Source organism: Nymphalis io, chromosome 25 (assembly GCF_905147045.1).
Source record: "Nymphalis io chromosome 25, ilAglIoxx1.1, whole genome shotgun sequence".
NCBI classification, from domain to species: domain Eukaryota; kingdom Metazoa; phylum Arthropoda; class Insecta; order Lepidoptera; family Nymphalidae; genus Nymphalis; species Nymphalis io.
The window spans coordinates 3422051-3448347 of record NC_065912.1 but is presented as its reverse complement, the minus strand read 5'-3'; the positions used below and the strand labels follow the sequence as shown (position 1 = coordinate 3448347).

General features: G+C 35.1%; 1 protein-coding gene across 2 annotated transcripts; it reads right to left on the bottom strand.

The window, feature by feature from the left end:
* Positions 1–381: 381 nt before the first annotated feature.
* Positions 382–26131, bottom strand: LOC126778082 (phosphatidylinositide phosphatase SAC2). Of its 2 annotated transcripts, none has more exons than XM_050501446.1 (18): positions 25945–26131; positions 25449–25834; positions 24850–25134; positions 24425–24609; positions 24004–24115; positions 22544–22616; positions 21412–21604; positions 20967–21132; positions 15176–15337; positions 13368–13438; positions 9959–10100; positions 8721–8848; positions 7841–8009; positions 6202–6364; positions 4878–4984; positions 4244–4367; positions 1183–1976; positions 382–1096 (listed from the first exon to the last, which is right to left on the bottom strand). In XM_050501446.1, the coding sequence occupies exons 1-18, from the start codon at positions 26039–26041 to the stop codon at positions 995–997; spliced, it is 3459 nt and encodes a 1152-aa protein (XP_050357403.1). In that variant the 5' UTR covers positions 26042–26131; the 3' UTR covers positions 382–994. The 2 variants fall into 2 exon arrangements, with proteins under 2 accessions (XP_050357403.1, XP_050357404.1); XM_050501447.1 differs by having other exon boundaries at positions 9977–10100.
* Positions 26132–26297: the final 166 nt, after the last annotated feature.

The window sequence follows — 26297 nt, the reverse complement described above, 5'->3', positions numbered from 1 at the left end:
CTTTAATCCTTCTTCATTTTGACTAGGCTATAGATAATTTTAATTTCGAATGGTTATATTTTTGATAATACATCAACTAATATAATCCTAAATAATATAGTCTAATGTTTGTTTTAGATTATATTATTTATAATGGCTATATTATATTATGTAATTATAATTGTACTTGTTTTCAAAGGTAACTAATATGCAATTTCGTGTCAAGTTGAGACGTGCACGTAACAACTATCAAGTTTTATCGAAGAATTTAAATCCAAGTATGTTTTTTTTTTTAATTTATTGAAATTCAAAAAGTATTTATTTGATAAAATTAATTATTCATTTAAGGTTAAAAATTAACATGAATTATGTTCTTTTTTAATTTTATTAACCTTAATATAATTATATTAACAAAAGTTTTATATAGTTATGTTATAAAAAATCTCAACTTGATACTTTGAAATTTTTTAAATAGCAATTGTGAATCAAAGCATTTCTAACTATAAAACCGGTAACACCCGATCATTAATTAAAATTACAGTTCTTTAATCTTCATAATGCGAACACCACAATGTTAACAAGTACAGAAACTACACAATACTGTGATCACTCAGCTACATATAACTCGGCATTCATCATTATATCTAATGTCTGGCACCGGCATAACATTCATCTAATTCGATACTTCTAATTATATAACAATTTTTGTTCTAAATTACTGGAATTCGTCAATATACCTCTAAGTTAACTGGTATGTATAGTTATATAATAATAATTATTCTAATAATTGAACTAAGCAAAGGAAAATGACACTTGCTGTAATATTTTTGAAGCGTATAGTTTTTATAGTTCCTAAACGTTTATAAAGCCTTAATATGCATTTGCTAATGGCTGTAGTAATACTTATTTTGTGACCGGTTATATAATTTAATGATAAATTAAATTACCTTTATTTTTACGGATTTTTCATACTGGTAACATTATTATTTTCTCTCGGTAGTACTGGCCACACTGTTTAGAGGGCGACCAGACGAGTGTTGCAACCTTGCCATTTTTCTTGTAACTTCTTGTGTTCTTCGTATTGTTGTTCGGATATATGTTTAATTGCAGTTGAGCCCTGTAAATTTATAAAAGTAAATTAAAATGTGATTAAATTCAAGAAAAAAGCCATTTATAACACTTTAAAACATATAATTAATATACCTTTATCTTTCTGGGGTCCAAATTAGCTCCCAAAGTTTGCACTCCCTTTGCTAGTTTAGAAAACGGCGAAAGAACCATTTCCCGAGTCGCACTAGACACAGGGCTGGCGATGTTTTTCAACTGTCGCAAAGCCGATTCACTGTGCGATTGAGCAATATTCAAAGTGATTTCGTGCTGAGAATTTGAACGGACATGATAATTGACACCTCCTGGAACGTTCTGGCTTTCCTCGAAGTTTATATACCCGGAGCTTTGAGACAACTTCTGGGAGAGCATCAGAGAATTCGGGGGTGCAGGTTTAGTACAAGTGCCATCAGATTCTATTTGGATTTCTGGCGTTATAGATTCTGTATCGAATGGATTCTTTTTAGCTGTATTATTGGGAGTTTTCAAAGACTGTTTTTCCTTAACAATCGAAGTGCTTGTTTCGACGACTTCCTCGTGTGGTTCTATTTTGGACGAATACAGAGGATTTTCTATCAAATCGCAGTCGTTCTCGTCCTTTCTCTGCTGATCGCCGATATAGTGTTGCATGTTCTCAAAATTGTCCAACGTTGGTTCAAATATATTCGTCCTGTTATCATCATCCGATGAGTAGTCCGAGCTCATTCCGTCAGAGAGACTACCTTTCTTTTTATCGTTTTTATTTTGACCCAAAGTAAATATCTTCTTTGTGCGGGAAGCGCTTTGATCGAACTTTAGTTGTAGGCTCGGCCTCGCTCGTGCGTTGAGAGAGTGACTCAATTTATTGAGTTTGCTGAATTGCTCTGACATGTTGTTTAAAGCTTTTGATCCTATTAAAAATTATAATGATTAGTTCTTTACAATTACGATATACATTTAAATATGTAAATAAATAAATACTATACTCTCGTATTAAACTCTCCCTAAATAATTTTACTATTAATATAATAATCAGTAAAATTGTTTGAAAATGTATTCGTCCCAAAACCAAATGATAACACCAATAATTAAACAACATTACATTTAGTATATTAGTACTACATACAAGAAACTATAACAATTTATTTTATTTAAATAGTATGATCATTGTTAACAATACATAACTTAAAGACGTAATATTGTAAATATTGCTTTATAAATAATACAGTAAGACAATAGAGTGGTACAACTGGTAAGACGCCTAAAGACTTAAGATTAATTAGCACTGTACACGACGAAGGTTGTGGGTTCGATTCCACAGACAGACATTTGTGTGCATGAACATGTCTATTTGTCCTGTGTCTGGATGTAATTATCCATATAGGTATGTATTTACAAAAGAAAAGTAGTATATGTGGTATATCAGTTGTCTGGTTTCCATAGCACAAGCTTATTTTGTGATCAGATGGCCGTGTAATTTGTCCTAGGATATTATTATTATTATTATTATGTCTCCTCGTGTCATTGGCTTATTTTCACACCGAAACACAGTAAAGTATTATTGAACAGATGATAATTAAATTTTTCTATATTAATAAATAACTAACAGTCAGCGAAGACGAATGTGACATCCTTGAGCTTGAATTGCTTGACCAAGGCTTAAATTTCACCAACGGCCGTGGAACAAAACGCAGTATTTGATCCAAAACATTACTAGTTGTTGATGATCCATTCGTGTCTAAGATATGAATTATTAAATAATCACTATTTACATACAGTTTACATATTACTGGTGGTAGGGCTTTGTGCAAGCTCGTCTGGGTAGGTACCACCCACTCATCAGATATTCTACCGCAAAACAGCAATACTTGATATTGTTGTGTTCCGGTTTGAAGGGTGAGTGAGCCAGTGTAATTACAGACACAAATGACATAACATCTTAGTTCCCAAGGTTGGTGGCGCATTGGCTATAAGCGATGGTTGACATTTCTTACAATGCCAATGTCTAAGGGCGTTTGGTGACCACTTACCATCAGGTGGTCCATATGCTCGTCCACCTTCCTATTCTATAAAAAAAAAAAAAATATTTATTTATTATAACAGACAAAATATACGAGATTAATGAAATTGCAATGAAAAACGCTAGTTATTTTCTTTGATTGCAATAATCGGATCCATAGAGTCTATATATCTACATAGATAATCCAATCTGCTAGTCATAGAGAAAAAACAAATCTTCGTTAAACAAATGAAGTAAGTGACTTAACAACCGTTTACGTTAAAATTGCCCTGTGTTGATTTATTCGAAGATAGACAACGATTAATTATTATATAAGACTAGCCATATAGATGGATAATGATTCTTACATTTGTTCCGACTTATTATATAAGCCGAGATGGCCTAGTGGTAAGAACGCGTGAATCTTAACCGATGATCGTGGGTTCAAACCCGGGCAAGCACCACTGAATTTTCATGTGCTTAATTTGTGATTATAATTCATCTCGTGCTTGACGGTGAAGGAAAACATCGTGAGGAAACCTGCATGTGTCTAATTTCACTGAAATTCTGCCACATGTGTATTCCACCAACCCGCATTGGAGCAGCGTGGTGGAATAAGCTCCAAACCTTCTCCTCAAAAAGAGGTGCGGAGGCCTTTAGCCCAGCAGTGGGACATTCACAGGCTGTTACGGTTACGGTAGCTATCGTAGTTTTAAGATATAATATATATATATATATATATATATATATATATATATATATATAATATATGTTTTCCTTCACCGTAAAGCACGAGATGAATTATAATCACAAATTAAGCACATGAAAATTCAGTAGTGCTTGCCCGGTTTGAACCCACGATCATCGGTTAAGATTCACGCGTTCTTACCACTGGGCTATCTCTGGCTAACGATAGCTAAAATATTCGGAAATCCGAATCAAAAAACCGTAATAAAAGATTGTTAATATTCGGCTATAAAATATCCCAATTAGACTTAATTGTTATTAATGTTTATACATACATTATACATAACATTATATAATTGTATATAATGTTAACTTTCTGTTATTAATGTAATCATTATTATAATCGATTTAATACTTATTTAAATACCTAAACGCAAAGACAAATTTATTCTGGTATATATTTATTTATAAAGTGTGATCTAAATGACTTACCAACGCTCCGAATATCAGCCACTAGCTGCGTTTCGCTGACGTTGCGCGTGAGTGTGGGCAGGCGGGAGAGGTCCAGGTACAGGGAGGACCTGGCTCCACCGGACGCTCCTTGTGCTGGATGTATCTAATTAGGCAAAAAGTTGATTAGGATTTATTAGGATAATTTTTAATTGATGCTTAATTTTTGGCTACGAAATCCAAATATGTATTTTTTCTGAAATCTAAGGCAGAAACCATACACTTGAAAAATTGGAATTGGCATTGTTAGCAGTCTTTTTTTAAGTATTTCTCAATCATATTACCAACGCAGTTGAAAACTTTCTGCATGTATGTTTATATATGTAAAAAAATACAATAGGACTTTTATCAAAATACAAAATCCTAATTTAGTTAGTAGTTTTTGTTATATTTATATCAAAATAATGTCACTAACGCCATCTAGTATGTGGTATGTAATGTATATGTTTAAAACTTTAAAAGGAATAAAATACATTCACTCACTAGTCTCACTGAGTACCTTATACCTCGTGTTTCATTTCTAATAATAATAGTTTTGATAACAATTATACGAAAATAAAAATTGCCATGTCATTATTTAACACTTATATTGTCATAAGAATATGATTTGTATTACCTTGGATTTTTTCCTTTCTAATTTAATACCATCATGGAACGTTATGGGCGGCAGTTTGGCAACGTCACGAGCGACCATCAACGATTCGCAGATCGAGTGCAGTGATTCTGAAAAATAATGAAAATTCTCTAAATACTTCAAGCGATGGAACCCCTATATAAGTGGAGCAAAAGTTAATTCATAGAATCATAGAACTAGTTAAATCGAACAAAAATATATTTATGTATTTAAGATAAATATACTTTTTTATTTTTTTTTCAGCCTTTTGCCGTCCACTGCTGGACGAAAGCCTCCCCCATAGAACGCCAACCATCCCGATCTTGGGCAGTCCGCATCCATCCCGAACCTGCCACCTTTTTTAAATCATCGGCCCATCTTGTCACAGGGCGTCCTACACTACGTTTGCCTAAGCGTGGTCTCCACTCTAACACGTGTCGGCTCCATCGGCCATCAATGCGCCTGGAGACATGACCAGCCCACTTCCACTTCAGCGAGCTAATTCTACGCGCGATGTCGGTGACTTTAGTTAGGCGAATGTCCTCATTTCGGATTCTATCTGCCAGAGAAACCCCAAGCATCGCGCGTTCCATTGCTCGCTGAGCGACCCTAAATTTGTGGACCAATCCTACGGTAAGTGTCCACGTTTCGGCACCGTAAGTCATTACAGGTAGAACGCACTGATTGAAGACCCTGGTCTTAAGCGACTGTGGGATCGAGTACTATATACTATTATCAAAGATAATTCTGCTTATAAATTTAAATACTATTTAACAATAACTTAGCTTAGAGTATTTTATCGAAAAATTCCAAATGTTTTCATTTACAATTTAGAACATAATATGGCACATTGACCATTAATATTTTTATGTAAGCAATTTGTACAAATATAACTAGATGCCTTTCAGCATAAAAGCAAAGCAAAATAAGCAAAATACTTAACAAGGGGTAGCAGATAAAATTAAGTAAGTGAAAGACTAAGCTTAAACTTTTCGACTTTTGCCTTATTATATATAGTGATAAAGAAGAAATATTAGCTTTAAGTAATAATCTGTTTATTGACATTCAAAGTAAATACTTCTTGAAGGCTATTTAGCTGTTATGAAAAAGAACATGACTCCATTAGACATCTGAAAGCTTGGTGTTGAAATGGGCTCCCTAGCGACGGAAAAAATTGCAGTTCAATATTGCCCCCTTAAACTATTGTCGTTTCCATTCCTAGCCCAAGCTTTACGCCTAATTGGAGGTGTGAATCATATTAGTAATTTCCAAAAAAACGAGCGTTCCTATTATTATTATTATTTTAAATAGTATACAACGATCTTACCAATCATTTCGTCCTTAGTGTTGATAACCACGGCCATGTTATTGAAGAACCGAAGCGACGTCGAGCGGAACATATGGAAGTAGCCCGATTCGTTGTTATACGTGTAGTTAATCCTGATGCAATGTACTGGATCCGTGGTACTCTTACGACCGACGCCGAATATCTGAAATTAACTTCATTTGTTATGTTTTAACCTTCCAGCTGTTACGGGAGATATAATTTTGTATATAATTCCGGGCTATTTATTGGTAGCGATGTTAAAGTTGAAGGTTCGATCCTGACTTGGGCTATCGTCGTGTCGGGCTATTATCGTTTCCTCTCCTAACATAAGCTGTACGCTTAATTAGAGGGGTGAATAGGAATATCAGTAATTCTTTAAACACGGGCATTGCAAGTATAATTTAAAAAAAAAGTCACATATTTAGAATCACAACATGTTGAAATGATATGACATGTTCATATGATATACAAAAATAAATTGTAAGAAATTAAAAAATCTTAGTTGTGTCTCAAGGTATTAAGATTTTAGGTAAAACGTGTATTGCAATAATTATTAATAATTTCATTTCCATATTTTGCTTTTACTGGTGGTAGAGCTTTGTGCAAGCTCGTCTGGGTAGGTACCACCCACTCATCAGATATTCTACCGCAAAACAGCAGTACTTGGTATTGTTATGTTCCGGTTTAAAGGGTGAGTGAACAAGTGTAATTACAGGCACAAGGGACATAACATCTTAGTTCCCAAGGTTGGTGGCGCATTGGTGATGTAAGCGATGGTTAACATTTCTTACAATGCCAATGTCTAAGGGCGTTGGTGACCATTTACCATCAGGTGGCCCATATGCTCGTCCGCCTTCCTATTCTATAAAAAAAAACTTGCAGTAGCTTATTTTTTGTTCCTATACCAAATTATCTGTATAACAGAATCTGATATCTGTGTACCACTCGGGCTATTATATATAAAGACCTTAAATTGCAAAAAAAGCAACGAATATTTCATTTTATCTACTTTATAATGTGTGTATTGAAGAGAAAAAGTGAAGGTGAACTATTAAATCAAAGCTTTTGATAAAAGCTTTTTTGATTTGCCGGGCTCATTGGCGTGGTTAGTAGATATTTGCCTTTCACGCCGAAGGTTGTGGGTTCGATTCCTACCCAGGACAGACCTTTGTGTGCATGAACATGTCTGTTTGTAATGAGTCTGGGTGTAATTATCTATATAAGTATGTATTTACAAAAGAAAATGTAGTATATCAGTTGTCTGGTTTCCATAGTACAAGCTCTGCTTAGTTTGTTTGTTTGTGAATAATGTCCCAGGATATTATTATTATTAAATGAACAAAATCGATACTCACTTCAAAAAAAAGTATTTTAAGTAAATAATGTATTTTCTTTTAATATAAATCTTATCTTAAAATAGTTTTTATCATATAAAGCAGGCATTTGTTTATTTGATTTTTTTTACTTAATATCTTATATTCTATAATTGTCGATACATAACTTTGTAAGAACTTTCTTGTTCAACCTGTAGTTCAACGCGTTGGTACCAGTTTATGAAGAAGTCATTTTGTTCCTATTCCTCCTAAATATATATATATATATATATATATATATATATATTAAAATTGAGTCTTATTACCGTAGCACTAGAGTCCAAAGTCCCGAGTTCCACCGAAATGACGTCACACAACGGTACCCTCTGCACCGAGAGCAGGCGGTCTGAAGTTTCATCATAATCCGTCACATAGTACGCTTCGCTAGTTAACACTAAAACACTATCCATTTCGGTCTCCTGAGGGTCGCCTGTACTGAAAAAAAATATTACACACTTCATTTAAAATCATTGTGCAAGTATTTCAATAAAATTAGTTCAACGAGTTAATATCAACGTAACACAAGGTAAAGAATAAATTAAACATTTTTTTTTTATAAAATAGATAGGCGTACAGCAAAATAAGCCTCCTGATCGTAAATGATCACTACCGTCCATAGACATTGGCGCTTGAAGAAATATTAATCGTTCCTTACATCGTTAATGCGCTACTAATCTTGGAAACTAAGATGTTATGATTATATATACAACACTAGCGGAGATGAACTTCATTGTGCCATATACGAGTTTTTTATGGAATTGAATGTGAATGTTGAATGAATGAATGGAATTGCTTTTGTATGGAATTCCGATTTTTGTCACTTGATGGCGTTGTTTTCATACATACAAATCGCAGTCAACGTCAACGTTACCGAATAAGTAAATAAGCTCGCACTCGGCCCACCGACGCGGGCTTAAGAAGTCCTCGTGCTTTCCGAGGTATACACTACCAATTTCTTAACTCCGGGCTGATGCTGATCGTATGATTGAAAAACGGGATTTCCCGACAGAAAAATCCAGTACCGTTTTATTGGACCAACCATCCCTGGTTAACCCTGGTTAAACCAGGAACTCGGGTTCCGCCTTATAAGCTAGCCACTAACACTAAGCAATTAAATATATACTGAAAGTCGTTATCGTTACTAACTGTGGATCCGCATCTATGAGTCCCCACGAGCCGAGCACGGGCTCCGTGTCCACGAGCAGCTTCTTGCAGTCGTCGATGAGGGACTTCACGTGCTGCGCCATCGCCGCGGTGTCTGGGGCGGCCTGGTCCTGGGCAACAAAACATTGCTCAATACATGTTTATATAAAAAAATTGTATTTTTTCTAATTGGTGGAAATGAGTAATTAGTGAACTTCTTAGCGGTACTTCTTGATGTAATCTAAATTTCAAACAAGAAGCTTTACATTAAATAAAAACTTGCAAAACGATAAATTAATTGCTTGCACAAACCTACTCTAAGAAAGAATATAATATAAATAAATATTTAAAAACAATGTAAAAACAAATCACAATAATAGACATTACTAATTCGAATATGTAAAAAATAGGAAGCAAATATAAATAGCCTCTATTATTCTCTTATAGATAATTAATTGGAAATAAAATTTAAGGCTACACAACTAGCAACATTAAATCTACAAAAATGTACTTAACATTTATTACATTACAGCAAAGCCTTTGTATACACGCACATTGTAATGAATAATTATTTTTTATGTTGAAAAATGTACTCTATGATTATAAGATTAAGATTTAATATAGAATTAAATGTAGATTGAGTGAGCAGTGTACTTAAGCAATTTAACTAAAGTGTTCTCTAAGCATTATCGCTCAAATTTAGTATTGTAAGCTCTCTTACTATACTAATAAAGTATATATTCCTTAAGCATTGTTATTTTATACATTCATTCCTTGTAGTATTACGATCAGTAACCATAGATGCAATACATACGACAATGGTCGAAGCGATTATTGACAGAGAGATATCGAAATAGTTTACGAACCAATCCGCATTGGAGCAACCTGGTGGAAACTCCACACCGTCTCCACAAGAGACATCCTTTGCCCAACAATAGCACGTATACAGGGTGGTTTTTTTACTTTTACGTTGTCATTTTGTATGGAAATCCTGTCAAAAGAACCTTTAGAAACAATGTCAAATATATTGATCACAAGGCAGGGTCGTTTTCCATTCGACAACCACTGATCACGTGACATAAGAAATTTTCATGAACGAAACGAAATAAACGTATTGGTTAATTATTGGACCCTATCTGGACCCTAGTGTTCTATCAATCTAGATTGCATTATCTACTCAAAACTACACTCTATACGTATACAAATAAAGTGTATTTCAGCAAGCTGTTTCATGCACGCACATTGTACATATTGAGCACCTTGACCGAGGTGCACTTGGTGCAGTCCGGCACGATCAGCTGTTCGGGTATGGACCGCGACTCTCCCGTCATCACGTCGATGGCAACCTGACGGAGCGCGTCCTTGAACGTTGAGAGATAATATCTGAAACAAGAAACATCTGTCAATATTCTATCGATAGACCGAATACTAACCCGGTTAGAAGTTATAAATAAATTATAATGATATTAAGTTAACAATATTTGCAAATTTTTATAGTTAGTTTTTATCTTGATAAGAGACAAACTTGTTAGTGATCACTTTGTATGGCTTCAAGCCATCATCACCGTAAGAGGATAAGAGCAAGATCATTGAAAAAACATAAATTGCATCTGTATAGTACAAACACTAGTGTTTATCATATTCCAATCGAAGCAGGAGTAAAGATAAACAAACCTTAGATTTACATGTTCCATGGAATTTTCTAAAAGCTCCGCTACATTACGCACTACAAACAGTTCTCGATGAATGTATCTTTATTTATAATACAACATCATTATATTTAACTAATTATATATACTTTCATTTTACTTCCAAATATCCGATTACAAATTCACCAAAAAAAAAAATAAATGGTATTTTGACATCATATTTTCGCGAATCCATAGTGAATATCATAGATTATTTAAAATGTCGAGCAATCATATCGCGTCAATTTAATGACAAAGTTGTTTGTCTTTAGTCCTCGATTGGAATAGGCTATAATATATATCTACGGTAGCATGCGAAAGCGATCCCGTGGCGCTCCTCGTTAAGACGGAAAGGGTACCGCTGGTTTTTTAGTGGGTATTCCGATGTTCGGGGGGCACTTGGCGCCTTGGACACCGGCGAGCCCCACATACCTCGCCATTGTTCCCGTGGGTGAAACGCGTAACGCGTTTTTCCAGCGTTAAAAAAAGGCTATAATATATATAGGCGTAGTCGTTTAGAATAACTGAAATTTGGAGACCATTATATTGTATGCAATGTGTTAAATTACTCTAACATAAAGATCACAAACACTCTAAAATTAATAAGACTTATGACGTAAGCGTGTTAAACAAATGAACACAATGACATTTCAAAATTGTTTATTTTTTTTCGAAAAACCAAAGACGAAACGGTGAGGTCACACAGATAATGACAGATTTTACGAAAACGTCTGATATCAGGCAGGTATTTAAACATATTAGGTCTTTATTTAAATCGTTATTCAGTGATATAGTTGAAGGCTGCGAATATTTCGCTCTTTCTGTAATCATTTATTTGACATTCGAATGAAGAAGACAGCATTGTTCAACATTTATTGATATAGTCGATTGTTTTTATTAATGAGTCTGGTTACACTTGTCAAAGGTTCCTCGATAAATAGAGTAAGTAAGACGATAAGAATCGTTAATAAATAATAATTAATTTAGTAGTAAGATTTAAACATAATAATTATAAAAAAGGACGAAAATAAATTTTATGCAATTCATTGAAGGTTAAATTTTATGCAAGCCATTTATTTATTTATTTATTTAACACTTTTTGCACAACATATACATAAAATGAGAGAAGTAGGAAACAATCAAAGAAAAAGAAAATAAAAAATGGTGCGCAAAGGCGGTCTTATCGCTTATAGCGATCTCTAACAGACAACCTTTGGTGAAAGAATTTTGTAAGAGAACAGGTAAGTGCATTTACATATAAAAAGGAGATACTAAATATTTAATAGACTACACATATCTACATCCCACTAACCACATATACATACATACACACACACACACACATACACATATACATTCATACAAATATAAATATATATATATATATATATATATATATATATATACATACACATATATAATTATTAATTAGCATATACATATTATATATAATTATAGAGTATAAAATTATATATAGATAAATTATAAACCACATACTATTTCATACATACATACATACCTTACTTGGAAATGGACAAATAATAGCTTTTCAAGCGGTATTTAAAAATACTCAATGAATTCGACTGCCGAATATCTGTAGGCAGTGCATTCCAAAGTTTGATGGTTTTTGCAGTAAAAGAGTTACTGTAGGTTTGTGTCCGGCTGCAGGGGGTAACTAGTTTATTATCATCCGAAGAACGCAGGTTGTGTGCGCTGTCGCAACCAATAAATTTAAAGCGTTCTTTAAGGTAAGATGGTGTGTGATCGATATAAATAATAGAGTAGAGAAGAGATAAGGCGTGTAGATTTCTTCGTAGTCTGATTGGCAGCCACTTTAACTGAGACCGATACTCAGAGACATGATCAAACTTTCAATTTTATTTACTTTTACTTATTTAAAGTATAACTAAATTTTTCCATTAATAGGTGCAATTATTTACAAGAAATAATATATATATAAAAAAAAAACAAAAATCTAAATAATAAAAATTAAGACGTATCAGGACTTTCTCTATAGTTTACTTTTTATTCCGACTTATTTTTTTATACGCAATCTCTAGCTAAATCAATTAGAACCGCTAAGACTTTAGCGCTGCTAAAAAAAGAAATCATGTATTACAGAATAGGCATTATCTGTAAAACCTTAGAAATGTAACATGTGCAAAAAAAGCAACATAAAAAAAATTATAACTATTCATGAAACTGACCTCCCCACTCTGTAAGTAATATCAATCGAAACCATTTCACCGGTTAATGGATGTCCGAAATAAGACGGCATCATTTCTAACTTTGGTCTCTCAGTGTCAATATTTTCGAACACCAGTAGAGAAGCGGTCTTAATTTCATGCCACAGATTATCTATTTCGTCTATGGTCGTGTTATTGACAGACTGACCGAGCGCGATATCTATGGCGCATTGTTTTATTTTGTCGTTAAAGTGATGTAACAGGAATCTGAAGAGCAAATTGTACTCTTAGAAATACTGTTCTTTAAAAATGTAAGCCGGTGTTATGACGAGTATCATCGAAATATTTGTTAGCAGTATTGACAATATACAGCCCAATATTAAAGTAATTTTGTCTATGTTCATGGAGTTCGTGATCTGTTTTCTTATTAAGTTATTTAAAAACCAAATATATGTTTGTACATTTAGTTCTCAGTAGGATATAGCATATATATATAAACAATGTAGTATACATTGTTTATTTTTTTGATATATTTTTTTATATATGGAAGGCAAATGACTCCACTCCACCTGATGGTAAGTGGTAGTAGACTCCAAACGCGACTATCACCGGTACAGTCGAGAAGAATGATCTGCACTAGACACCAAATGCCTTGCCGGCCCGTAAGATGCCTTTTCACGCCTCGTTTAATCATTTCTTTAGGTTATCATTCTCATTATTAAATATCATGCATGTAGTTGGTAGTACTTTAAGCTTTTCAACTGATCTAGACTTACCTGTTTGCGGAAGCCATGCCATCTTTCATCATTCCGGTTAATTTTCTTTCCCCGGTGCGTGTATAATCACCCTGGAAAATAAATGATACACAATGATATTCAAGGAATAGACAAATTATAAAGATTACTTTTTATTTATTTTTATTTTGAAGTTAGAAATAAGTTGCATTTTACTTACTACTTCTACTACTATTCAGATATAATATTTAAGTCAAAAACAGCGACGCCGGCCAGGAACGGAGCGGGACATTAAGTGGCTAGCATATACGGATTAATGACGACGACAGAGTTCCTCTTTGGGGCTGGGGTTCGCAGTACTCGTACCTTAAGCGCCTTGGTGCCGGCGTACTGGCGCGACACGAGGTCGCCGCTGTCGGCCCACATGGTGAGGGGGGGCGCAGTGCTCGTACCTTGAGCGCCTTGGTGCCGGCGTACTGGCGCGACACGAGGTCGCTGCTGTCGGCCCACATGGCGAGGGGGGGCGCAGTGCTCGTACCTTGAGCGTCTTGGTGCCGGCGTACTGGCGCGACACGAGGTCGCCGCTGTCGGCCCACATGGCGAGGGGGGGCGCAGTGCTCGTACCTTGAGCGCCTTGGTGCCGGCGTACTGGCGCGACACGAGGTCGCCGCTGTCGGCCCACATGGTGAGGGGGGGCGCAGTGCTCGTACCTTGAGCGCCTTGGTGCCGGCGTACTGGCGCGACACGAGGTCGCTGCTGTCGGCCCACATGGCGAGGGGGGGCGCAGTGCTCGTACCTTGAGCGCCTTGGTGCCGGCGTACTGGCGCGACACGAGGTCGCCGCTGTCGGCCCACATGGTGAGGGGGGGCGCAGTGCTCGTACCTTGAGCGCCTTGGTGCCGGCGTACTGGCGCGACACGAGGTCGCTGCTGTCGGCCCACATGGCGAGGGGGGGCGCAGTGCTCGTACCTTGAGCGCCTTGGTGCCGGCGTACTGGCGCGACACGAGGTCGCCGCTGTCGGCCCACATGGCGAGGGGGGGGGCGCAGTGCTCGTACCTTGAGCGCCTTGGTGCCGGCGTACTGGCGCGACACGAGGTCGCCGCTGTCGGCCCACATGGTGAGGGGGGGCGCAGTGCTCGTACCTTGAGCGCCTTGGAGCCGGCGTACTGGCGCGACACGAGGTCGCCGCTGTCGGCCCACATGGCGAGGGGGGGGGGGGGCGCAGGGCTCGTACCTTGAGCGCCTTGGTGCCGGCGTACTGGCGCGACACGAGGTCGCCGCTGTCGGCCCACATGGCGAGGGGGGGGGGCGCAGTGCTCGTACCTTGAGCGTCTTGGTGCCGGCGTACTGGCGCGACACGAGGTCGCCGCTGTCGGCCCACATGGCGAGGGGGGGGGCGCAGTGCTCGTACCTTGAGCGCCTTGGTGCCGGCGTACTGGCGCGACACGAGGTCGCCGCTGTCGGCCCACATGGTGAGGGGGGGCGCAGTGCTCGTACCTTGAGCGCCTTGGAGCCGGCGTACTGGCGCGACACGAGGTCGCCGCTGTCGGCCCACATGGCGAGGGGGGGGGGGCGCAGTGCTCGTACCTTGAGCGCCTTGGTGCCGGCGTACTGGCGCGACACGAGGTCGCCGCTGTCGGCCCACATGGCGAGGGGGGGGGCGCAGTGCTCGTACCTTGAGCGTCTTGGTGCCGGCGTACTGGCGCGACACGAGGTCGCCGCTGTCGGCCCACATGGCGAGGGGGGGGGGCGCAGTGCTCGTACCTTGAGCGTCTTGGTGCCGGCGTACTAGCGCGACACGAGGTCGCCGCTGTCGGCCCACATGGCGAGGGGGGGCGCAGTGCTCGTACCTTGAGCGCCTTGGTGCCGGCGTACTGGCGCGACACGAGGTCGCCGCTGTCGGCCCACATGGCGAGGAAGGCTTGTCGCAGCGCGGGCGGTAGGCCGCTGCCCGGCGCGCCGAGCCCCAGGCGGCACAGCTGCAGCTCCAGCACGTACTTGGCTATGGCCGTCTGCAATTATATATCTTATATTCAAGTAAATTATTTTTATTAAAAACACAAACAAGAATACGCTGGTCGATATCATATTTGATTATTATATTACCCCGTAAATATTTCACAGGCACAGACTTATTCTTTAACCGAGAAGGTCTATTATCACGGATACGTGTGAAATAGCTTCATTTGAGTTACATAGATTCCTTTTTCATCAGTAATCGTTAAGAGAAAAACTTAAAAAAATAGTGTTAACCTACATAATATTATACAGCATTTAGTCTTCGTTTCAAAAATTTATAAAAACAAGTACAAGTAATAAATGTGAAAGGTACATCTGAATTTATTGTAATTCGCTTTTGTTCTTTTCCTATCTATTGTAAGTTTTTTTTTATTTACATCGGACATTAATAAGATAACCTTTAATTATTAATTTGTTACGTAATCGATATGCGGAAATCGCGTAAACCTCAGGCACAGGGTTATGAGATCTGCGCGAAGCATATTTATACGGTATGGTATTCATACGGTTGGTCGTAGCAACAAACGAGAAAGGTCAACGACGTATATCCTCTTAAGCTTCTCCAGTGCGAGTTGATAGTAACACATGTGGCGAATTTTGGAGAACACGTTTCACGTTTTCCCACGATGTTTTGAAGGAAAATCCCCTAAATTATACTGTCGTCATATAGAAATAACACGCACCTAACAATTAAAAAAAAAAGAAAGTGTTTTTCCCATATTTAGATTCAGTAAAAAAGACGCATCTGCCAGTATTTTTTATATTATTCTTAGACTTACATAAACTTAGTTAGCAGTATATAAATAAAACGCTAATAACGTATAATATAATCAAGTTCTAAGGAAAAAAGACATTTCTGATTGTTACTAAGTTGAAAAGACTTAAATACGTAAATGATTCGATTTTACATTCAAAACAATAACAAGACCATACAATGATAATACTTTTCTGCATGGTGACGGATAATAAAGACACAACTACGCTGTCATGATATTATTTTTTTGGAATAGGAAGGCGGACGAGCATATGGGCCACCTGATGGATCAGATTAATAATTATATATTTATTAGTAACTGTAAATTGAAAAATCTCTAATTCTTTTCCTTGAGTTTTATAGCTTTTTTTACTTGTTTGTATACTTTTTCCCAACATAGAATTACATAAAATCAAGCTGTATATGAAAATCAAATCAATATGAACAGTAAATTGCCAATTATCGAAAATCGATTCCTAGTTATTTTTTTATAGAATAGGAAGGCGGATGAGCATATGGGCCACCTGATGGTAAGTGGTCACCAACGCCCTTATACATTGGCATTGTAAGAAATGTCAAACATCGCTTACATAGCCAATGCGCTACCAACCTTGGGAACTAAGATTTTATGTCTCTTGTGCCTGTAATTACACTGGCTCACTCACCCTTCAAACCGGAACACAACAATATCAAGTACTGCTGTTTTGCGGTAAAATATCTGATGAGTGGGTGGTACCTACCCAGACGAGCTTGCACAAAGGCCTACCACCAGTAATTATTATTATGCTAACAAAGAAAGACGTATCTACGTAGATGTGTATTTCATAGTAGTAAAATCAGTATATCGCAAGTGGCAGAAGCGTCGTTTCTCTCAAGTATTGCTTAATGTGCGGAGTGGAGTGAGGTGCGCGGTTAGAAAACTTCGCAGTCAGTTCCGCCCAGGCAGGTGAGAAGAATAATATCTGAGCGACATGTACAAACCAATATTCCATAGAGGTAGTCGCTAATTTCATTTCATTCATTGTTTATCCGGGTTGAACAATTATTTATATATCTTAGTAGATATTACATAGGTAACTACTCCTATAATTTTGTCTGAGATTCTTAGATCTCTAAGAGTCCTGCCTACGGCTTCTGTGCGTGACCTCATCGTACATTTGTCCCACATAATGAGACAGAAATCTTGAAAAAGTTGGCTTGTTATTTGTTTTTTTTATTATAATAGGTATGTGGTCTTCAGTACCCATTGACATAAGCATTATAAGAAATATTAACCATCCCTTACATCGCCAATGCTCCACCAACCTTAGGAACTAAGATATGTTGTCCCTTATGTCTGTATTAACACTGGCTCATTCACCCTTCAAACCGGAAAACAACAATACTATTTTTAGGAATATGTAAAATATTTTGAAAATACTTAATTGATTATGATCTCATCCCAATCTTCTTGAATAGTATTGACAGTCCGCCACAAGTCTACGTGTGTTAGGTCCATGTTTTTTTTTTATAGATAACGAAGGCGGACGAGCATATGAGCCAACTGATGGTAAGTGGTCACCAACGCCCTTATACATTGGCACTATAAGAAATGTCAAACATCGCTTACACAGCCCATGCGCCACCAACCTTGGGAATTAAGATTTTATGCCCCTTATGCCTATAATTACACTGGCTCATTCACCCTTCAAATCGGAACACAACAATATCAAGTACTGCTGTTTTGCGGTAGAATATCTGATGAGTGGGTGGTACCTACCCAGACGAGCATGCACAAAACCCTACCACAAGTAAATTAGTGAGAATTAACACGAAAATAGTGTAAAGTTAAATGACTAAAGACATATAGCAACAAAAATAAATTATTATTGCTGTTTGATGATAAAGTATGTGATAAGTGGATGTTAGGGATGGATGTAGTGGGCTATATCTGGTAGATACCCAGATGGGCTTGCACATAGGCCTTTGTGCCACAAAGTAAACATGGTACATACAAATGGAAGAGAGATGGAGAGAATGTGTGCTCGAGTTTTTGAATTCTTATCGAAGCAATAGAATTCAGAAGGCTGACATTTAAGGATCCATTATTGATCACACAAAAGCTTACACCCATAATGCCAGATAACAGAAGATTATTTTGGTATAATCTACCCATTAATAAATATAGTGTTGACCTCACTCATACTTATGAAGGTTGAATTCTTATTATTATATATGCCTACTATATAACTTTGCCAAGAATTGTCTATTTTAAAATTATTTCCTAGGTTTTAAGTAAGCCATATTTGTTATTATTTAGGCTAAGTAAATGTTAATGTGATGATAAAATGTATAATGCATACCAAAGTAAAGTATGATATCCTAATATGTATAATAATTTAATTAAAATTAATGATAAACTTAATTTGTTTGTATTAAAATAAATTTCTTTTTTAAAGTATATAAAGTGCAACCAGTATTAAGAAATTTGACCTAATTTAAAACGAACCTAAGTGATCTTAGATTTTATTATAATATATTTTTTTTTGGAAACATGTTAAAATTATAATCACATAAGCATGTGGTTTATTATTTTTTTAATTTTTAAATAAATATTATTTCTGTATATGAGATGTTTTATTGAACAGCAAATCCTAGCATTGTAGGTACACCGCAGGTACATAGGTACACCGCAGGTACATAGGTACAGGCAGGTGTGTACTTTCTGTATGACAGTATGATATATCATACCAATTTATCAAGTTGAAAAGCAACAAACAGCTGAAATATCTATTTTTTTATCTCAAAAAAAAAATTACAACTACAAATAGCTAAGAAAAAAAATAATGATTTCTTAAATTGCCAAATTGAAAGAACGCAAATACTACATTTGGTCTTTTCTATGTAGTATTACTTATCTTTTACTAATCGCAAGATGAAATAAAAAACACTATTTAATTATTTTCATATTCATCATAGAGATAATCAATTTACGACGTCACTTATTTTATTAGAATAGCAACACCACACAACGTGATTGATGTCTTATGGGTTGTCGATTGTCAGATGTCGAGTTGTGAAAATATAAGACGGGTATCAATTTTATTATGCAGCCGACTGATGGAAATATAAAAATATAAAGGTGTTGCAACGTAATTTTGGCGCACGTTACATGGATGCATTATTTTAAAATAAATACAATAAATTTATTAAAATTTATAACCTAAAACATTGATGACAAGTTGTCATGTGTCAATTGACTTTGATAGGTGCAACTATAATTATGTTTATTCAACATTTGAAAAATACCGCTAAATGTGATGTCTCGTCATAATGCAAATTTTTATGCATTATGCATTTTCGAACTAATTTTAATTTATTATCTTTGATATGCTCTTTGACATTTGTCTAAGACTTCACTTTCCTTTCGGTCGTTGGGTCGAAATGGTGACCTAAATTAGTTTTTGCAATTTTTGTAACTATTATTTTTTGTAAACTTATAATATTGTTTAAAAGTACTGTTTTCGTGAACAATATTCCACATTTTGGTTAAATTAATTATAATCCATATTGGATTGTGTAAATAATCGTGGATTTGATATTATCCTGGTACACCTCGTGGGAATAAAATTCGAATTCGATTCTTAAGAAACCTACCCTTGGAAGATTTGTTTCAAGATGTATTCATGATATTCTTTGGAAAGAATTTAAGGAGGTTTAAGCTTTAATTAAGTAACTTAAAGAACTGGACTATGCTATGTAATTTCTACATATTATTTTCGCCGCTGTAGTGGAACCGTGTGTGATTTATATAAACTGCAACTTAATATTTTATTTAAAAAAAAAATGGCATTCAAATATTTACATATTGAAATTTTGTATTTAGCTTAGAAAATTAAACTTTGGTAATATTTATATTTATAACATTAATTTGTATCCATTTAGATAACAACTTATTATTTTGTTAATCTTATTTTGTAAAATTTTACTTTGCCACTTGTTAAGAATAAAAAAAAAGAAGAAATCATTTCATGTAACTTAATTATATTAACTTTAAACGGATATAATCATCCTGGCGCCCGAGCATTTAGCATTTTGGAATTAATAATGTAGAAAATAGATTTACTATCCATTTGGTAAATCTATATTGTAATAAAATGGGTATTTATTCTGACTTCCGGAGCACTTAGAGGTTTTGGTTTTAGAGGTTTGTTTAATTTCTATTTTTCCATCTCTACCGATTTTTATTTTTATTTGCCTCTTTAGAACTTTAAATTTAACGTTACAATTTTACAATTACAACTACAACCCTACAACTCATATAAAAATATTAATATTACAGTGTATTTGTCAGTAGTGCGTGTGATCGTTTGTCGAGTGACACACTTGGTCACTTGCTCTCAGGACAGCGTCAGCGCCGGACGTGCACTGACTGATTTAATAAAATCAACATGTTGGACGACACTGGCGACTATTTAGATTGCAATCCATTTGAAACCGCGACATATATTACATATTTATTAATACAATATGCCAGATAATTGTATTATGCTTAGCCGTACAAAAACAAATACTTTCATTTTAATTTATCTTTCCACAGCAATTATTTTTATTTTAAAAGTATAAATCATTTATTTTCAGATGCGTCTTTTTTACATATGACCGCAGTATATTTGTAGTGCTTGCGCCGATTTGAATCATCATTAGAAGCAATAAATCAACCAGTGTTCAATCCATCTCGGTCCTAACAGTAATAGCTGGATTAATTTATAAGTAAATAAATAGTGTATTTCTTATATAAAAACAGTTATGTAACACGCTAAACTTCCGGCTGTTGTTTTACCTAAACTCGGAATTAAAATACGAAAATATTTCTAGCACAAAGTTACCTGCACTACGTTAGTCCTGTCTAGACAGTCGATACAATTGACGCGGAACACGCCGTTCTGAGTGCAGATGAGACCACGGTCGTCTCTCCAACAGAAACGCATTTCCCCGATGATGTCGGAGATGGCATTGATCAGAATGCCGACGTTCTCGTAGTGCATTCCGCGACTAAAAAATAATTCATCATATTACAATAACTCGAGTGAAATGTCACTTCAATAACTTCTTTACTCTTAAGAAGCAAAAATTTTTATTTTTAATAATTTTCACGAGAGAATTTTATATGATACTTAAGATAAGATGAAAACTCAATTTAAATTAAGACCCTAATTAGTGGGTCACTTATATTTTAAGCATTATTAAAATGTATAGCTAAGTGCGACTCGTAGCATCTACAAGCTAATTGGCATAGCAGATTAAAAAAAAAAAAAAAAACAATATTCATACCAATACTCGTGAAAATCGAAGGTCGCATAAATGATGTCAGGGCTGTTGTACTTGAGCACGTGGTTGCTGTACGCCTCCCAAATGATTTTCTCCCTCCCCTGCTGTTCGACGAGATTCACGATACAGACTTGCTTGTATGTTTTAAGTTCCTCTTCGAAGTGTTTCTTGAAAGCCACGTGAGACTCCTCTTCAGCTATTGGGATGACGAATTAATTGTCAGTTTATTTAAAATAGCATTCATGGTATTATATATAATATGTATTAGTAATAGTATATAGTAAGGTAATATTGATATATAATTTGACGAGCCGGTTGGCGTGATTGGTAGACACTTGCCTTTCAGGCCGAAGGTTGTGGGTTCGATTCCCACCCAGGACAGATATTTGTGTGCATGAACATGTCTGTTTGTCCTGAGTATGGGTGTTATTATCTGTATAAGTATGTATTTACAAAAGAAAAGTAGTATATGTAGTATATCAGTTGTCTGGTTTCCATAGCACAAGCTCTGTACAAGCTTAATTTGGGATCAGATGGCCGTGTGTGAAAAATGTCCCAGGATATTATTATATTATTATTATTATAATATATATAGTAAAAACATTTTACTGGCTTACAAACGTACTTTTACTTTCTGGTAAGCCCATATGAATTGCTACCGCCTAAGAAAAATCCATTGTATTGTTTTAGTCTGTTTTAAAAAAGGCTCGCTCCTTTTTCTTTCCTTGTTCCTGTATTTTTAACTTTAGATGAGGAAAATAGAAAATGATAGTTTATTGGAAAACTTCTATATTTGTGATTATCTCGGAATTGTATTACGAAATTTACTAAAAAAAAACAGCATATCTTAGTATGCCCGAAAACGATTTCAATTGGAGTAGAATGTTTTTACGTCATTTTCCTCATTTGATTTTGTAAGTTAAATTTTAAAATATGACAACAATTATTATAAGCGCACATAGACGAAGTACATTTGTATACAACCTCTATTCGAAGTGCAACAGAAAAAAAAACTCTTTTCTCATTAGTCTGTATAAGCTACGTTTGTATACAACCGCTCTCCGAAGAGCGACAGAACAAATAATTACAAATTTTTTTCATTACTCTGTGGAAATATAATTTATATCACACATACTTCTATCCAAACGCGGTGGAGGACGAAACTTGTAGTCGGGCTGGCTCCAGAATATTGGCACCGATCCACGGACCTTGATATATTAAAACATATTTTTATTGCATACATTATTAATTTCGAATTTCGAATATGGAGTAAGTAGGAGTAATTTCATTATATATATAAATGTGTATTAAGGACATCGAATAAATATTTTTTTATAAGTTGAAACGAATTTTACGCCAATTTATACTTATTTGTACGTAACTTATTATTTTGGCAATATTTATAATTAGGTTAAAACTCACAATTATATGAATAATATAAAATTTATGTGAAGAAATTGAAATACGAGTATGACATTATCATTTTCAGTCGTTAAATGCAACTGATGGTGATATACTATTTTAATACTTGTATTCTTGAAATGTTATTATGGTCAATGTCACATTCTGACATTTCACGATCGATTTCTGCGATGAGATTCGAGTTCATCCTTACAGAATAGCCCTACAGCAACGCACTCCACTGCTATAGGCCTCTCCGATGAAGCGCATGTATATATTATGATATATAATATTCACATATAAATAAACAAAAAATATTTTAATAGGCTTGGCAGTTGTGATTAAATTGTGTTGACTTTAATGATAAAATAATATTTTCAAGTTCAAATTTACATTGCAATGTAATAATTCAAAATAGTTCAGATTGATCGGTTTTTTTTGCGTTGAAATTATCTTTTTAGTAAGTAAGTTTAGAAGTGAATTCATTATAAGACGTAAGTTCTTTATATTGAATATAAATAATATAGTTTATGAGTATTATTTCAATGTTTCAAGTATACGTACGGTCTCAGAGACCGTAATTACGATATTATAATTCATCACGCTAATTATAATCGCTTGCAAAAAACGCTTTTAAATTCTAACTTCCGCACTAATTTAAAGTGTATAAAATAATTGTGAATGAAATTGAATTCATTATTGCACGCATGTTGCGCATTTGGGTCATTTATACTGTAATTATATACAGTCAGATCTCTATTTTGGTTTTATTTCCTTCAAACAAAATTATTGAAGAATTATAAGAAAAAAAAAACATTGCGTAAATAATATTTTGACATTTTAGGTCTGGAAAGCATTGAGTACAATTCATCTGAAACGTAAATGAATAAAAAAAAATAAAGTAACCAATTTTTTCTTTTTGTAAAGAATCGAATATGTCAAGGGTCTCAAAAGCGCGTCGCCAATCGAAAACTCGATCGTAACAGCACTTATATTTTTGGCAATCAACCAAAACTGTTTAAACAACTCTTGAATCAAAAGGCCTTTTTAAAAAGAAAACTATGAGTATGCCGCTTTGAATATTAAAATATTACAAAAAATAGTTTTTGGCTGTATAATTTTTATTCATTTCAAGACACAGACTATTTTCAACCAGTATGCAAAAATTTGAAAAAAAAATACGCAATGACATACCTGAACAAAAGAAGCTCTGTGTATGCTATCTGAGCATATGATGGATACAATTTGTTCAGTTTCCACATAATTAGCAACTTTGCCTTCAGGTTCAATTCCCCGACGATTGTACCTTGGATGAAAATTTAAATTATAATTTTTAAATAGAATTTCATTTGCCTAATAAATATTACTAGTTCGCTCAGTGGTTGAATATTGATTATAACCATTATTGAAAACAAGAAAACATAATATATTAATTTGCATGTTCCAAATGCTATTTTTCTACTCTTATTCTGATTTTTTTTTAACGTTGAGGAGAAAAAGACTGAAGGAAAACTGTTTCATCTTTGCTTATTCAAATACAGATATTCAATTAAGAAAAAAATACTGAATACATGGAATAATAATTTGTTGGGACACTAATATAAAGTCAACTTACCTAGTTCCAGCTTGATATCTGGACCGTCTTGATATAAGACCTAGGGTAAATTTCTCATCACATGTGTTAGTATTAGACAATGATTCTGTATTCAAAGGATTTGCATCTGGTGGTTCGACTGCTATTTGTGATAGGTGAACATATCCTTGTATGATTGGCAATACCCATTGATCGCAATTTGGACTCTGTGGAAAGTATTCAATTATATAATAAATAAATATAAGTCTATATATTTTCAGTTGTTATCTGAAAGGTCTTCTGTTTTTTAAAATAGTTAAAAGTTTTAACTAAATATGTTAATAGTATTGTAACATGTGCTACGTGCAGTATAAAATAATATTTTTTATTTTCCTTGTTGTAATAAATTTAAGTAAGAATAACATAAAATACATGTAAATTCCTCAAATACATATACATAATATTACCTCCAAAGCAATGATATCTTTAAGCATGTGTTTGTTCCAGAAAAATCTATCGTCTACATATTTCCACCATCTTGTTATGTCAGTTATTGGTTTCCCAGTTCCTTCTTCGGTTTCTAGAACTTTCTCTATTTCATATTGTCGTTGCAAGCTGTTTGTTAAGTCTAGTGTTCGAGAATAGTAGAAACTGTCAGAGTCATCAAATATTTTATGGAGCTCATCTGTTAATCTCTTTTCAAAACGTTCTGCTAGTTTAGGATCACGCTGTTTCTTAACTGTTTGTTTCACCTATTATTAAATGCATATAAGTATTTTTCACATGTAAATGTGATATAAATATTTAATTAAACTGAGGTTAAATTTCAAATCTATTATAAGACAGTATATGGTTTACTGATGTAGACTTCAGTCTAAAAGCTTAAAAACAGTTAGGCTATTTAATGAAACAAATTGCAAGTGAACACCTTGACTATTTTTACACACAGACATAGCCAGTTTAAAACTTAATAATAAAGAATATAGGAGTATAAAGCAAAACTTTGATCTCAATAAAAATAATTCGAATAATATATTTACTATTTTTATCATAATGAACTATTTACCTGAGTAGCAGCTTGTTGTGTGGTCGTTTTAATTGTGTTACTAACATTCTTAACAGCTCCTACAGTTTTATTTAAAAAGGCAGAATTTTCAAACAATCTCGCACCCATCTTTCTACTGCCTCCCTTACTTGTACTAACCATTAAAGCGGCGGACCCGTGTTTCGTACATGGACATAATTCTAATTCCTGATTAGAGGAGCCCATGTTAAGAAAACATATAGACTTTATTTTATATATAGTGTGGTGGAAGTAAATTTGGCCAACGGGAACACTTTCTTTTATTATCATAAGTCTCGGTTCGTAAATATTCGAATGTTCCACTTTCCCTATAATACCTTCTGTTATTCCTAAACATTCTATATCTTCTATATCTGATAAGTCCCATGCTAAAAAGGAAGGAGTTGATCATAAAAAAAAATTAACAAAAACAATCATAATGTGAGTAATAATAAATGAAGAGCTCTTGATTTTAGAATATCTTGTATAAAGTACGTACCTGATCTCACTGAAAACGCTCCGGTTAGCCGATTCCACCACAAACTTGACTCATTTCTAACAAATATATAGTATAATTCCGATTTAAACAATTCCATTTTTATTATTTTGCGTACAGGCCCTTAGCATAAAATTTCATGTTTATTGTTATTGTAATTTGTATTAAATTTGACGTTTTTCAGGAGAATGGGGGAGGGGCAGACATTTTAGTTGAATATTGGCAAATTGGCTTTGGCAATGACTGTACTGTTCCATTCTACGTACAGTTATATCTTCAAATATTGTTTAATAAAAAGAGTATGACGATTTAAGCTCTTTGATTAAATATTCGAAATACACTTATAAAATGAGTTC

Coding starts and splice junctions, on each gene's coding strand:
- LOC126778082 (XM_050501446.1), bottom strand. CDS start 26,041: ATGGAATTGTTTAAATCGGAATTATACTATATATTTGTTAGAAATGAG. Junction 4,985..6,201: donor CACTAAGGACGAAATGATTG/GTAAGATCGTTG, acceptor ATTATTTTTCAG/AATCACTGCACTCGATCTGC. Junction 1,097..1,182: donor TGGACCCCAGAAAGATAAAG/GTATATTAATTA, acceptor ATAAATTTACAG/GGCTCAACTGCAATTAAACA.